Genomic DNA, 14733 nt, shown 5'->3' on the forward strand with positions numbered 1-14733 from the left:
GATGTTACTGGTCAATTTGCATAACCCACATGAATTTAGGGAGATTGTAATCTTCACAATATAACTTGGATAAATATTCAGTAGCAGCTTCTTTCTGACTGATGCTTTAGAATATATTAAAGGTCTTTAAAATTATCTGATAATTGCCATACCTCATTTACCCTTGGCTCCCTGAAAATACAACCATCATCTGAGTTTCCAAACCAAATTAAACCAAGCTTCAATTTTAATGACAATGTAGGCTGGCAGAACCTGTAGCAGACATGTTTCCCTTTGCTGCTTATGAATGAGAGGACCCCCGTGTTTGACGTCCTTTTTTGGCTGAAAGCAGAAATCAGAATTACTAATCTTACCACTCACCTGCCTGTAACACAAGAGGGAAAAAAGAAAAAAAGAAGGCAGAGCATACTCAAATGACATTATGGGATAAAGCTATTTTCCTCTTGCAGAATGGTTCAACTATTCTTATGTATTTTTGTCTACAATATCTAATTATACACTGTGGACAGAAGTTTGAGATGCAGTTTATTGAGAAGGCAAGGATATGAAAATATACCACCCTTTGGCTTTAAAAAATACTCAGAAGTTTTCTAACCAGGACCTGACGATTATTCCTAATTAGTAGCTGTACTTCCAACACTCAGTATTTTTTTTCTTGTTAAGCATTTTAGATGTCAAGAGCCTTTTAAATATATCTTAAGTTTCATACTTCTATTATAAGAAAGACAAACTGCTTTCTTTCATTATGTAAGAATTATGTACTACCACAGACAATCTTTTAAAAAGGTTTAAGCGAGAGAAAAACAAAACCCTAATTCAGCTCCTTTAAAAATCTATTTTTAAATTACAGTCAAACCTTAATAAAGTTAAGAATGTAGAGAAATATATACTGTGAAACACTTATGAGATATTTGGGAATTCTTAACCATTTATTAAAGCTACTTTCGTATGCGTAAAAGTTCCATGCTATTAGTTAATTCTCAATCATTTCTAAATATAGTGATTAATTTTAATTAACTGAGAATTGGTTAATCTCAAATTTTACTTTAAAATAGTGAAGTATATTACCCAACTTCCAAAAACAACCCACCGGAGCCTAATGCATATATAGCTCACGGCGTTGAATATTTTATCATGTTGGCTGCTTTCTGGCAAGTGAGGTTAAGATAGACATCTGCATAGAATAGTTATTCAGGGTTTTATTTTTTTAATCATTTTGTTTTAATTTTGGCTTTGATTTTAAATTCTCCTTCACTTGCTTATCTTAAAATAGAAATTTTTGATGTTTTTCCCAGAAATTATGAACAGATATGGCACAGACTCTTCAAAGCATACTTTTGAGAAAAGTGTGGTTACACGGTTACCCATTCTGTCAAAATTTGTCACTTGCCAGGCATTTGTTGCTAATATTCATCTGTAGATAAAGAACAAAGATTGGTTCAGGACTCCATGAAGGGTTTACTATTTCACCTTTTCTCCCCTAATGTGTCACAGTGAAAATGTGGTATATTTGTGTATGATACCTATTCAGAGGTTGATTGATACGAAGCAATCATTGGATCTGGTTACTTCACATTTTAGGGGCGTGTTTGTGTTTTGCCTCTTCGTGTTGGTTATCCTTAAGGTAATAGAAGGGAATATAATTTATTAAACTTATCAGAAAAAAATAAACACAATTTAAAAGAAAAAGTTAGCATCTAGTGCTACTGTGTCCCACAGGTTCTTCTACATTGACCCACACTACCTCCACTGGTGAGTTAGAGGAGCATAACAGGACTACCACTGGTGCTATTGCTGTTGCTAGCACACCTGCAGATGTTACTGTATCCAGTGTTACAGCTGTCACCATCCATAGACTTTCTGAGGAACAGCGAGTGCAAGTTTCGAGTCTCAGAAATTCAGGTCTGGACCCCAACACATCCAAGGACGGGCTCTCTCCTCATCAAGCAGATACACAAAGTACAAGGAGAAGACCACGAAATGCTGAACAGATAGAAAGAACTAAAGAGCTTGCAGTTGTTACTCATAGAGGTATTGGATGTTATTTTACTTGTGCCCGTTTAGTTACAGCCAAAGCTATATTTTGGTAACGATTCGAATTGGAGAATGAGCTGAAAGAGAGCCAAGATGTAGGAAGCCAAAGGAAAAAGCTTAGCTGCAAAATATAGATTGTTATAGCCAAACCCTGAATAATTTGAAAACACAGAAATTAAAAAATACAAATCAGAGGGAAATGCAAATACTGGGCGGGGGTGGGGGTAAATGTAGAAAGGAAAGAATGCATAAAAAGGATAATAAAAACAAGTACTAAATATCTATTGCATATTATGTGCCAGGTATGATGTTGAGATTACTTGAAAATAAAGTAGCCGGTTTCTATCAATAAGTGTACATATTTACACATTGATGATTTGTCCTATGTCGTAATTTTCAGCATTTGCATGAAATCTTAATGTTACACAGATGCTAATTAACAATTAAGACAATAGATAATTTGGGCAAAATGGAAACATTCTGTCTGGTGATTATTTTATATAGCTGGCTCTTTTATTTCTAAAGTAACTATAGCCTGATCTATATGATTGTATTGAGATTTCTCATTTTGAAAAGGTAACAGCTATTCATTGAGATTATGGCTCTATATTTAAATATCCTTTTGCTTTCTAATCTTTTCTAGAAAAAAATTGCCACAAAGCCAAATCATATATTGGTAATTTTCTAGTTGATTAATATAAGCCTACCTTTTACAAAACTATGAAGCATAGCAAGCATATTTTTTGTTTCTTGGTAGCAAGTTTCACCGAGCAGTTTGTGGGAAAAAAATCAATGTAGTGTCAAAAAGTAAAGGGATTGCATTTATATCAATATATGCATCAGTGGAAATATTAATTAATTGAACATGTTTCAAGTACAAAATACCTACTCCAACTCTATTTCCAACTCATCATCATATATTCTCCAAACTGGTTATGGTTGATGTAGTGTGGGTAGGCATGGTTTATACAGAACATGATATAAGTAATGGAAAGCATTCTGTGCTTAATATACACTAAGAACAAAAATCAAGACATCTTATATAGCTGATTGAAAATCATATAGAAATATTTCAAAAGCTCATTTCCATCAAAATTCATACTGAATGTACTTTTATTCTCCTTAATAAGCATCATAAACTGAATTCTTAACACATAGTAGTCTCCTGTAAAGTATTAAATCAGTATCACCTTGCTTCTCGATTCACTTCCTTACCGTGAGTATTTCCCCAATGAAGAATGTAAGAGTCATGATAAAATTGATAATTTGTTTTATCAAATAGATACTTTTTCTTAGTAGCAGGAAATAAAAAAGTGTAAATATTATTAAAATATTAAGGTAAAAATCCTTCCATTTAGTTTTTTCACTCTCTGTGGAAAATTTCACGAGCTAGAATTGACAAACTACTCTGATCATTTTATCACCTATTGAATGAAAGATGGGTAATTCTCAAGCATAAGTTTGTTATATAAATCAACTAATAAACAAATACTTCTTTAGCCAAAGTTGCCATCAAGTGATGCGAGAAGCTCAGGTTACACATTAGTATTTTAGAGAACTAGGAAAAATAATTCAGATTGAAATGAGAATAAAGAGTAGTCAGTTATTAAATTCAATAAAGTGATTTGAAAATTACTCAATCTAAACTTCTGAGCTACATTCAAGTAAATTTTAATTAAGCATATTACTTCCTTGGTAAATTCCAAATCAGTGCTCAAATTCTCTTTTAGACAATAATTATTTTAGAGCTAATACATGTTTCATCCTTTCCCATATTCTTTCTGAAATAGTGTTTCTGTAGGTAGTAGCCATTGAGTAGTGCCATCTACTTTGGAATTAAATATTCGTCAGTTATTTTTGTTTAAATCATGTGTATGGAAAACATTCTGAGTGTTACACTTATCATTTATTTCAGTGACTTAAATTATTATATGTTTATCAAATCAATTAGTCCTTCTGACTCTTCCTCAATAATCTAGTGTTTTAGTGATTTCAGATAGCTAGTTATATTTGAGACTCAAGCTTTTTAACATTTTGGGTTAAAAAATGTAAATTATAGAAATAAAAGAGAACTATCACCCTATGCCTATCGATATTTTTGAAAACCCTCAATATTTAGCTACTTTACAGACGTAAAATAGACTTCAAAAACCTAACTCTTAGCAGGGCCAAATTTCCAGATTGGAATTGGCTAACATCAAAGCAGTATTCTTTTTAGATAGATAGATAGATAGATAGATAGATAGATAGATAGATAGATAGAATGCTAACAAGGAGGAGAGGGGCAGAGGAAGAGAGAGAGAATCTTAAGCAGGCTCCACCCTCAGCACAGAGCCCGCAGGGCTCAGTCTCATAACCGTGAGATAATGACTTGAGCTGAAATCAAGAGTCAGACGTTCAACTAACTGTGCCTCCCAGGTGCCCCAAAGCATTATTCTTTCATTAAAAATAATTCTGCCTCACCAGACATGCCTGGAACGCCTACTGAGTACCATGCTCTGTTCTAGGAAGGAATGATAAATAAGCTATAACCCTTTCCTTCAAGAGACTGACATAGAGTGGAAGATACAGAGAAACCCATGAGGTAGTAGAAGGAAAGTTTTGTAAAGCTCATAGTGATTCAAGTACTCGAGTAGTTATGGGGTTTATGCAGACAGTGAGTCATTTCATTGACATTTTAAATGAGTCTGTAAACATAATGCAAAACTAGATCCTTAATTTTCCTAGATATGTTAGAGAAAACAAGTTAGGTTTCATTCTTCTATTCCATTCTCTGCAGTGTAGTCAGAATTACCTTTTAAAACCTCCTCAACAACCTTAGTAATAAAACCAAGGTTTGGTGGTGTCCTACAGAAAATTTCATGGTCTGGCTTTTGTCTCTATCTCCATATCAATCCTGTGTGACTCTCACAGTTACTCTATTTTTTTTTTTTTTTTTAGCCAAACAGAAATTCTGTTAGTGTCAAACACACCATGTTCTTTTCTACTTGAAGCCACTTTGATGAACCATTCCTTTCATTCTTGCAACCAGATCATTCTAATTCCCTTTAGAAATTTTAACTTAAATTGTCACCTCCAGGAAAGTTAGGTTTTTTTTTTTCTGTTATAACTCAGCATTGTACTCTGTACTTTTCTTGTATTTGTAATCACCAGCCCTATGACTTGTCCTGTAAAATTTACCTCTGTGAAGTAAGGAGTGAGTGGGTCTGGTTCATGCTAAATTCCCAGTGTCTAGAGTAGCTTCTGAACCATAGATGAATTTAAATACTATTTGCTAAATTAATGACTATTTAAAATCTGACCAGCTAAAGCATTTGCCTAAATTTTTTAGAAAACTTAAAACTATGTTTTACAATATATTCATATATCTATACATTTTAGTATTAAAATAAAGATAACTACTTCATTTTGTCATAGTTCTAAAAATACAAGTGTTTTTAATTCCTAAAAGGCAATGATATTCTCATGAATTCCAACAATAAATTGCTTTTATACCACTTCAAATTTCACAACATGAAACTAGGTATAAATGCCTTGTTTATAGACCTTATCCAAGTATAAAAACAAAGGAATTTTACAGTTAAACACAAGAAAGCTATAAAGTCAACAAATATCACATGAATAAATGTTAATGTTATATCATGGATATTATTTTGCTGAAAGTTATTACCATTTAAATCCTATATATGATAGCTTGTGACATCATAGGTTCCTTTGAGGTATACAGTCCATACTAGTTTATGCTATATGATAATTTAATATTTTTCATAATTTTTCTTTCTTCACAATTACATTTTCATTTTATGTCTTCTTAAAAATGTTTATGTACTTATTTTGAGAGAGAGAGAGAGAGCACTGGAGGAGGTGAGGGAAGAGAGAGAGAGAGAGAGAGAGAGAGAGAGAGAGAGAGAGAGAGAATGAATCCCAAGCCGGCTAAGCACTGTCAGTGCAGAGCTCAATGCAGGGCTCAATCCCACTAACCGTGAGATCATGACCTGACCTGAAATCAAGAGCCAGATGCTTAGTCAACTGAGTAACCCAGGCGCCCCTTTATGATATCTTTTGATAATTAGTAGCTCCTAAGTTATCTATTTTCAATAATCTGAGGCAATTAAAATATGTACAGTTTGCATCAATATCACTATAAATGCAAAGAAGGCATGGACATTGAAATTGCACATAGTATTTGGTACTTAGTACATTTGTGTGTGGCCTCAAAATCTATGTATTAACTTATGATAAATCAGCATAGCTAGTTACTTTATTATAAGTAACATGAACAATTAATGAATAATTAGATACAAACTTAGAAAGTTTATCAAAGATATTTTAAATTCTCGATACAGTACTATTCCAATTAGTTTTCCTATTACACTATAGTTAAAATATCAGTAATTTAATTTCAATTATGTTCTTATTTTTTTTTAACTTTCTACTTGTTCTCAGTAAAAGAAAATACTTTCCAATTTTCTCTGTTTAAAAAGAGTCTCTTGACACTGAAATAAAAAGTAAAAAACAGAATACTAATAAACAATGTTGGTTTAGATCATCTTGAAGCTGTTATGAATACTACAGTTTCCTGTAGTATTAGCATCCAATAGTTCTAAGAAGGAGAATTGAGTTTTAACTGACTGGATTTTAGTCCACTTTTGCCACCTACTATGTGTGAGACCCTGTGCAGGTCACATGAACTATCTGAGCTCAATTTCCATATATTTGTAAAAGAGTATGATAGTATTACATTAGGGTTTTTGTGAAGATTAAACATGGTATTGGATGGAAATGCTAAAATAAACTAAGGTATTTTCTCCCAGTGAAGAGGTAAAGCCAAACTGCCCACCATCGCTAGTTAGTTTTGAGGTCAGACAATGAGAATGAGTGGACACTTGCCCCTTGTTAGCTATCGTATCTTGCCTTGAGTAATAACCTCAACTCTCCAAGCTCAACTTCTTAGTAATGGAGAATACCTGCATCATAGGTAGCTTTGTGAAAAAATTTAGCACAGTTGCTGAGGTATGTTCAACACATACAAATTGCTGTTATTTTTATTATTCACCAACTATGTTTTAACTCTTGCTATGTGCATGACATTGGACTGGATAGTAAGGGTATAACAATGAAGGATGCAGACTATACCATCAGGTAGTCTATATAACTTAAAAAAATAATAATTATGGGTTTGTAATTTGTACAAATTTGGTGAGAAACACTATCAGAACAATATTTTTGATATTCTATGAAGGAGTGAAAATAACTACCTCTGAATGTAGAAAGTCAAGGAAGCCTGCACAGGGGATATTTGAACTAGTTCTTGAAATAGGAATAAAAGTTTCAAACTAATCAATTGTGTTTATATCACAAAGATGCATTGAAAATGCTTTTCATAGATACTTGTGCTAAGTAGAAATATCATGAATCTATACCAAAATAAAGGAAGTATTCAACTATACTTGATGGGGGTTTACATTCATAGGAATAATCTAAAAACAATTGATAATTTTAGTTTAAAAATGTCTAGATGTTTAAAAGTCGATAACCTAATAATATCTAGTGATATTTTAAATTTCACCAGAATATTTTTTGCCTTAAGTATAAGCTCTTTTGAAATTATTTATTAATATTTACTTAAAGCACCTTTTACAATAATCCTTAAACCCTATAGTTAAATTATATAGCCCTAGGAGATTTCAACTTAAAATTGACTTAAAGTAGCAGGACCTATGTGATAATATAATTAAAACAGTAGCAAGGAGAGTATCCTGTACTTCTAGAATTATATATTCTAGAATTATCTGGGATATTTCGGATTCATATAATACAACATCAATATTTTGTAGAGAAAATTGTGGTCTGCAAGAGGATGTATGAAAAGCTAGTTCATGTTGCTAGAGTAGTATTCATTCATTCTTTCATTTATTTAATATTTATAAGGGCCTAATGTATGCACAGCTTTGTATTAGATGATATTAAGGTTAAAGTAATATAGATGATAAGCACAATTGGTTTTTCTTCCTCAAGAAGTTTATAGTCACACCATTTAAAAAATAATCATTAAAATGTGTTTTGTTTCACATGAGTTAATTTAATAATTTTTCTTTTATATTGATATTGGAGAGTATTTCTTTGTTTTTTAAAATGCATAGGCAAGTTTTGCCAGCTGTTAATGATCAGCCTTGGTAGTTGTTGTTTTCAAGTATAAAATGTAGTTATTTTCTTCTGGAAGAGTTACCATATATCTGTATATAATTATAGGCTCTCTTTTATTGTTCTTCCTAGTGGAATATTAACTTAGATGATTATAACATGTTGTTGAGTCAAATGTGTTATGAGCATTTTATAGCCATTGCTGCTGTTTATGTTGACATAGTGTAGCCAGTTCTTCCAAAGTATGTTTGATCGTATGTTTAATCATGTCAATAGGATCAAACAGAGCTCTAGTTTGGTTTATAAAGTAATATGAAATTATGTTTAACTAAAATTGAATATGATGTAGAGTCCCCCCTTCATAACAGCCGCCTAAAAGAAAGCCTGTTTTAATCATAAGTTTTTGACCTGAACACTTTTTTTTTAAAGTATTTTCACCTTTAAGGTAAGAATGATTAATTCAGCATAAAACTTAATTTTAGGTCAGCAGTTTTAATCTAAACAAAAGCATTATTACTTTTTTCAAGGTAGCTTATCTCAGATTTACATTGCTTAACAAAAAAGGGAAAACAGACTATAAGAAAAACTGAAATTTCTAGTTTATTTCAGATATCAAATTTTGTGATATGTAACAACATTGTTAAAAAAAAACCCCAAACTGTACTATGACAAAAACTTTATTGTATTAAAGTAGTAGTTCTTGAGTGCCTACTATGTGCCTTCCATTAATAGGTATTTGGCCACACATAGAATTTTGAGTATTTTCAACAGCTTGCAAGCAACTAATACTGTTTTCAGATTTTCTATTAATAGTCTTAGTATAGATTTGCAAATATAAAACAATTTTGTAATCTTCATAAACAATAGCCATTGAAGACATTAATTTATAGATGGGTTCTTAGATCTTTATGGATACTCTGATACATGTCCATCAAATAATAGGGTTTTATTGAACATATTATCTCTTTGTTAAGCATGTGATAGATTCAAAAGAAGTATAATATGGTGTTTATTTTAAAGGAAAAGTTGTAGGGATAAAACTGCAGAGAAAAATTCTCTGTCCTGTCTCAGAGAATTGCTACAGGATGAGGATGATGGGTGAGTGTGTTTGAGTTATAGCTGTCTTCCAAAGTGTGATGTGTTGTTATATGTAAGAGAGATCAAATTTGTTCATAGATTGTAGAACTTGGTGTATGGAACCGTAGGGAGATCCACAATAGTTTATTATAAAGAAGACTTCCAACATTGAGTTTTGTTCAAATATAGATTGTGTGCTTCAGGAAGCAGTAAATTACCAAATCACTAACAAAACATTCAGGAATACTTTTTAAATTTTTTAAATATTTATTTATTATTTAGAGACAGACAGACACAGAGCATGAGCAGGGGAGGGGTAGAGAGAGGGGAGACACAGAATCTGAAGTAGGCTCCAGGCTCTGAGCTGTCAGGACAGAGCCCGACACGGAGCTCGAACTCACCAACTGTGAGATCATGACCTGAGCTGAAGTCGGTCGCACAACCAACTGAGCCACCTAGGCGCCCCTATATTCAAGAATACTTGATGGACAAATTAGGTACTTAGTAAACATTTAAGCATCAAAGAGTATATTGATAATATGATTCTTACTGTCCCTTCTAATCCTGTCTATAACTATCCAGATATATATTATTTAAATGTATTTATCATCATCTTCTATTTCCTCTTGATGTTTGAGTTGAAATGACTTATCCTTCTCGTTATCTGACTGTATAGCCAATGTTAAAATAAGCACAGATGTAGCAAGCACTCATAACAAGGAATTTGGAGATTGGCTCTCCCCTTATTTCAATAGATAAGGGATCGGCCACATGTACATTTCTCCCAGAGCTCAATGCCTACCTATATGCCTTGAATTCTAAAACCTCTCCACTTGAGGATCTAATTCTAGCTTTTTAGCCTGTGTTTAAGATGACAGGGTTACTTTCTTCAGTATCTCATTTTCTTTTTTCTTTTTGTTTCCTTTTTCTCTCCTCTCCTCTCCTCTCCTCTCCTCTCCTCTCCTCTCCTTCCTTCCTTCCTTTTTGTATTTTCTTTCTGTCTTTATTTTTCCTTTCATTTCTTTCTTCCAATCTATTTCTTTTCTCACTCCTTTTCTTTAACAACAAACCAACCAACCTTCCTCCCTCCCCTCCCCTGCCAATCTTCCTCCTTCCCTTCCCTTCCCTTCCCTTCCCTTCCCTTCCCTTCCCTTCCCTTCCCTTCCTTCCTTATGTGTTTCTTTCTTCAACAAATGTTTACTAGGTTACTTACACATCAGACTTTCTTCCAGTTCTTGAGTAAACAACATTGAACAAAACTGAGTAGACCGTGCTTCATTGAGTTTATATTCAAGTGAGAAGTAAAAGAGAACAAGCAAATAAACAAAAACCTGATAGTAGCAAGGACTGTGCTGAATGTTAAAACAGACTGTGTAATATATGGGTGACTACCTTTGTTTGGAAGGACAGGAAGGCCTCTTTGAGGAGGTAAAATTTAAACTGAGACCTAAACATGGAAGAAGGCAGCTATGCTAAGATGGAGTAGAGAGCATATCAGATAAAGAAAATAGCCAGAAGGAGTTTGAATTTTACTTGAGAAAAGGAAAGCCCAGTGTGCTGCTGTTCAGTGGACAAGGAGGAGAGGGATGGAAATGAGGTGGGAAATTGGTGGAAACCACAGATCATGTAGGCTCAGGGGCCCAGATAGAGAATTTTATATTAATAGAAATGAGACAGGAGCCATTGGTGGTCTTTAGCAGGGTCTTTAGCAGTGATATTATCTAATGTATGTTCTTTCAGATGTTATTTCAATAAGAAATTTAAAAAAATTAAACAGGAGCAGGCAGATAGATTAGTAATGTATGCAAAGTTGCAAATAACAGTTGATAGAGACTGGGAGACTAAGTTGTAGACTATGGTTCTCAAACTTCCCTGTGAATACAAATCACCTGGCAGTCTTGTTCAAGTGCAGATTGTGATTTGGTGGGATTGGGTGGGATCTGAGATTCTGCACTTCTAACGGGACTACAGGTTATGTTGATGCGCTGAATAGCAAGGATTTACATGAGGATGATTAAGACGGAGAGAGCAACACATACCAATCAGTACCTGCTCTCTGTCCACTCTTCAAGATATCTTCTCCACTTGACATGTTTCCAACATTGATAAGCTATCTCAGATGATATAGGAAAAGCCCAATTTTAATGCTGTAAGAATGACTTTAATGGGGGGAAATTCATAAGTGGAGAGAATATTTTAGGGCAGATGGGTTTTCTGGATCAACTTGATGACAATCATTAACTCTGTCAATTCTTACAATGACTGAACCGATCATATTAGTTATGATTTCACTGCAAAGATCAATAAACGTATTGATAAATGATGAAAGCATTTCCATGTCAAAGTTTAACTCATTTATTACTTTTAATTTTTGTCCTAAATTTTATACCTTGACAAGATATTTTAAAATGCGTTATTAATAACAGAAAAACCATAAAGTTTAGTTTCCCTTTACTTACCATTTTTCATCTCTGAAAGACTAACTGGTAGATGGAAGCCAAACAGTGAAAAGAAGGATATAAAATTTGATTACCAAATCAAAAATTGTCATGAGGGAATACTGAATAAGCATTCTTCTATTTTAATAAATGGCAAAATTGCATTTCTCCGCTTGAATTCCCAGGTCCTTCATGAAACTAAGTGACATATTGATTTCCATGAATGTTTAACGTAAATAATAACAGAACAGAGAGTTTATAACTTTTTAAAAATTATCTGGTTACATATGATCCTTGTAAGACGCTTTCATGTATTATATTCATTATTGTTTTTTTTTTTTATGGAAGTACTTTGATATTGGTCAAGTATGTGTACATGTTTAACATATAGGGAATTACTAACATTTAGGTTAGTGTACTACATATAAATATTGACTACTGCATGCTTTATCAATATCTTGTCATTTTTTTTCATTGTTCTCTTGAATTTTTCCTAATTATATTATTTTGTGGAAAGTTTTTTTCAGTATTGATGTTTGTAGCAATTTAAAAATCCATGTCTAGAAATGTACCAATCTATTATTTAAATACATAATTATTTATTGAATATCATCCTCATTTTCTATTCCATTACCACATTTCATTACATTTGTAAAAGTGTCAAAACTATGTCATTCATACCAGTAAATATATTTTTATATTTCTAATTATTTTATATTTTTGTTAAGTTGCTCTTAGAGAGAAAGAAGAGAAAAAACAAAATGTTAGAATTTACTTGATAACAGGTTTATGTATTTTAAAAAGGTGTTAGATAAAAATACCCTGAATGCCTCAGGACCTTTATGACAATATGAAACAATGAAAATTTTTGTTTTCCACAAATGACAAATTTGCAAGTAACCATTTTAACATTTTTATCCAATGCTACTCCTCAAGCCATGATTTTGAGTTATTCCTTTGCAGAGATTGTAAGATTTTCTGATGACCCTGTGTTTTTATATTCCTTTGAGCATATCTTAGGAAGCATTTTTCTTTCCATGTTAATTGGAACTATCACCTCAAAACAATGGTCTTCAGAAATGCTATTTTTTTTTTCAGATTTCAACCCCATTGTTATGCTCACCAGTAATCGTTAATCACGTATCTTGGTAGATTATTATTTATAACATACTATTTCTCACTTTTATAGAATGTGCAAATGAAGGTAGATGATATGGCCTACACTGGTTAAAAAGGAAAGCTTAACTTTAAAGACCGAAGATGAAAATGGTTTGTGTGTAACTGATTTCCCCAAATGGTTACCAGAGTTCATTATTTTACCTGTGAATGATGGTCACAGTAAATTTGATGGTTGCGACTTAAAAAAAAAAAAAATTAATGTTTATTCTTGAGGAAGAGAGAGAGAGAGAGAGAGAGTGAGTGGGGTGAGTGGGGGAGGGGCAGAGAGAGAGGGAGACACAGAATCCTAAGCAGGCTCCAAGCTCTGAGCTGTCAGCACAGAGCCTGACATGGGACTTGAACCCACAAACTGGGAGATCATGACCTGAGCCAAAGTCAGCCACTCAACCAACTGAGCCACCCAGGCACCCCAAGATGTTTGTGACTTTTAAATCCTCTCCCTCATTACAATATTTTGAAGGGGCTAGACTTTCTATTTGTGCTCAAAGTTGGTGCCAAAGTGAACTCCTCTGTCTTTTGGAGTATGAAGAAATGGTCCTATGTTAGAGACATTTTTATCTTGTTCAGAATTATTTCAGGGCATTTTCACCCACTTTTGCAACAAGCTGCTTCCCTTGCATGTAGTTTTCTAGAGCATATGGCGGCCCTGCTGTGCACAGAGTGAAATCACACAATTAAGTTTTACAATTTTAGGAAGAGCAGAACCTTCATATATGGCAGAACAGCATGGTATTAGGTTTGGGGTGCATTGCATAGAATATTTTTCTCTTCACAATTACATCATTTGTATTCTAAATCATGGACGATTGCTTTTCAGTGTTGATGCTTGATTTTTCTTTGTTTAAAATATTCTTCAAATGGCATTTCTTTTTCAATCCAAATGGTATTAAAGTGACAAATTTCTAGATTGATTTTTATCTAGATCTCAGAGAGGTTAGAAATTCTTCATTTATAAGGCACGCATTAAGAAAAAAAAAAAGTTTATCAACTCTCCTGAACTTTCCATTAGAAAGGAATTCAGCCAAAGATGGTTTTTACTCAGAAGATGACATGATGATTTGAATCTCATATAGCAGTTGGCTTGTGCTACACATTTTTATTCATCTGTTCACATCTTTAAAGTATTAAGAGCCTTCAAGCCATAGAATTAAACTTGGCACTCTAAGTAAATAATCAATATCTTTATTCAATTTTAAGTTAATGAATCCAGTTCTACTTTATATTAAAGTAAAACATACTTAAAGTAAGATATTCTTGACCACTTAAGTATTTTATTATATGCTTTGCATTAAAAAATAAATGAGGATAGGATGCACTCTCCCCATCTATTGTGGTTTTCTGGGGTATACACTTGAGAGTTCTGATTTAATATATGGAATGGTGTTATTCATAGTGAGTGGTGGTATAGATGCTAGGACTAATGTATCAGAGTCAAATGAATGAACGTTTTGAACTAACATATGTATGACCTTGGGCAATCTGCTTAGTGCTTCTCCATTTTTAACACCTGTGGAAAGGAGGAAAAGAATCCCATTTTGAGTGGATATTTTGGGGTTTAAAAAACAGTAGGCATAGAGTGTCTGTGCTTTAGATATACAAGCAATAAATGACACTGCCCACTTCTGGAGCCTGTATAGGAAGAAAATATGCTCTAATACGATAAAAAATTTATAAGGTAAAAATAGGTGAACAAATTAAGCAAATAATTAGCACAGAGTTTTAAATTTCTTAGGTTATTTCCTTAGAAATAAATATATATGGTTTAATGGAATATTGATAGAGAATTATGGAAACAGCTAATATATACAGCTCTAACACTATTCATACTGATCTCATATATAAATTATGCCAAAGCAATGTG

At 33.0% G+C, this 14733-nt stretch overlaps 1 protein-coding gene across 6 annotated transcripts in view; it reads left to right on the plus strand.

The window, feature by feature from the left end:
- Window positions 1-14733, plus strand: part of CSMD3 (CUB and Sushi multiple domains 3) — a 1255667-nt gene that overhangs the window by 506351 nt on the left and 734583 nt on the right. For 3 of the 6 annotated variants that reach the window (XM_045453867.1, XM_045453870.1, XM_045453869.1), the window contains exon 7: window positions 1720-2031. The exons of the other annotated variants lie outside the window; for them this stretch is intronic. In XM_045453867.1, coding sequence (XP_045309823.1) covers window positions 1720-2031 — 312 coding nt within the window. The remainder of the gene's footprint in view (window positions 1-1719; window positions 2032-14733) is intronic. 6 annotated transcript variants of the gene reach the window in all.

This window comes from Leopardus geoffroyi, chromosome C3 (genome assembly GCF_018350155.1).
Source record: "Leopardus geoffroyi isolate Oge1 chromosome C3, O.geoffroyi_Oge1_pat1.0, whole genome shotgun sequence".
Lineage (NCBI taxonomy): Eukaryota > Metazoa > Chordata > Mammalia > Carnivora > Felidae > Leopardus > Leopardus geoffroyi.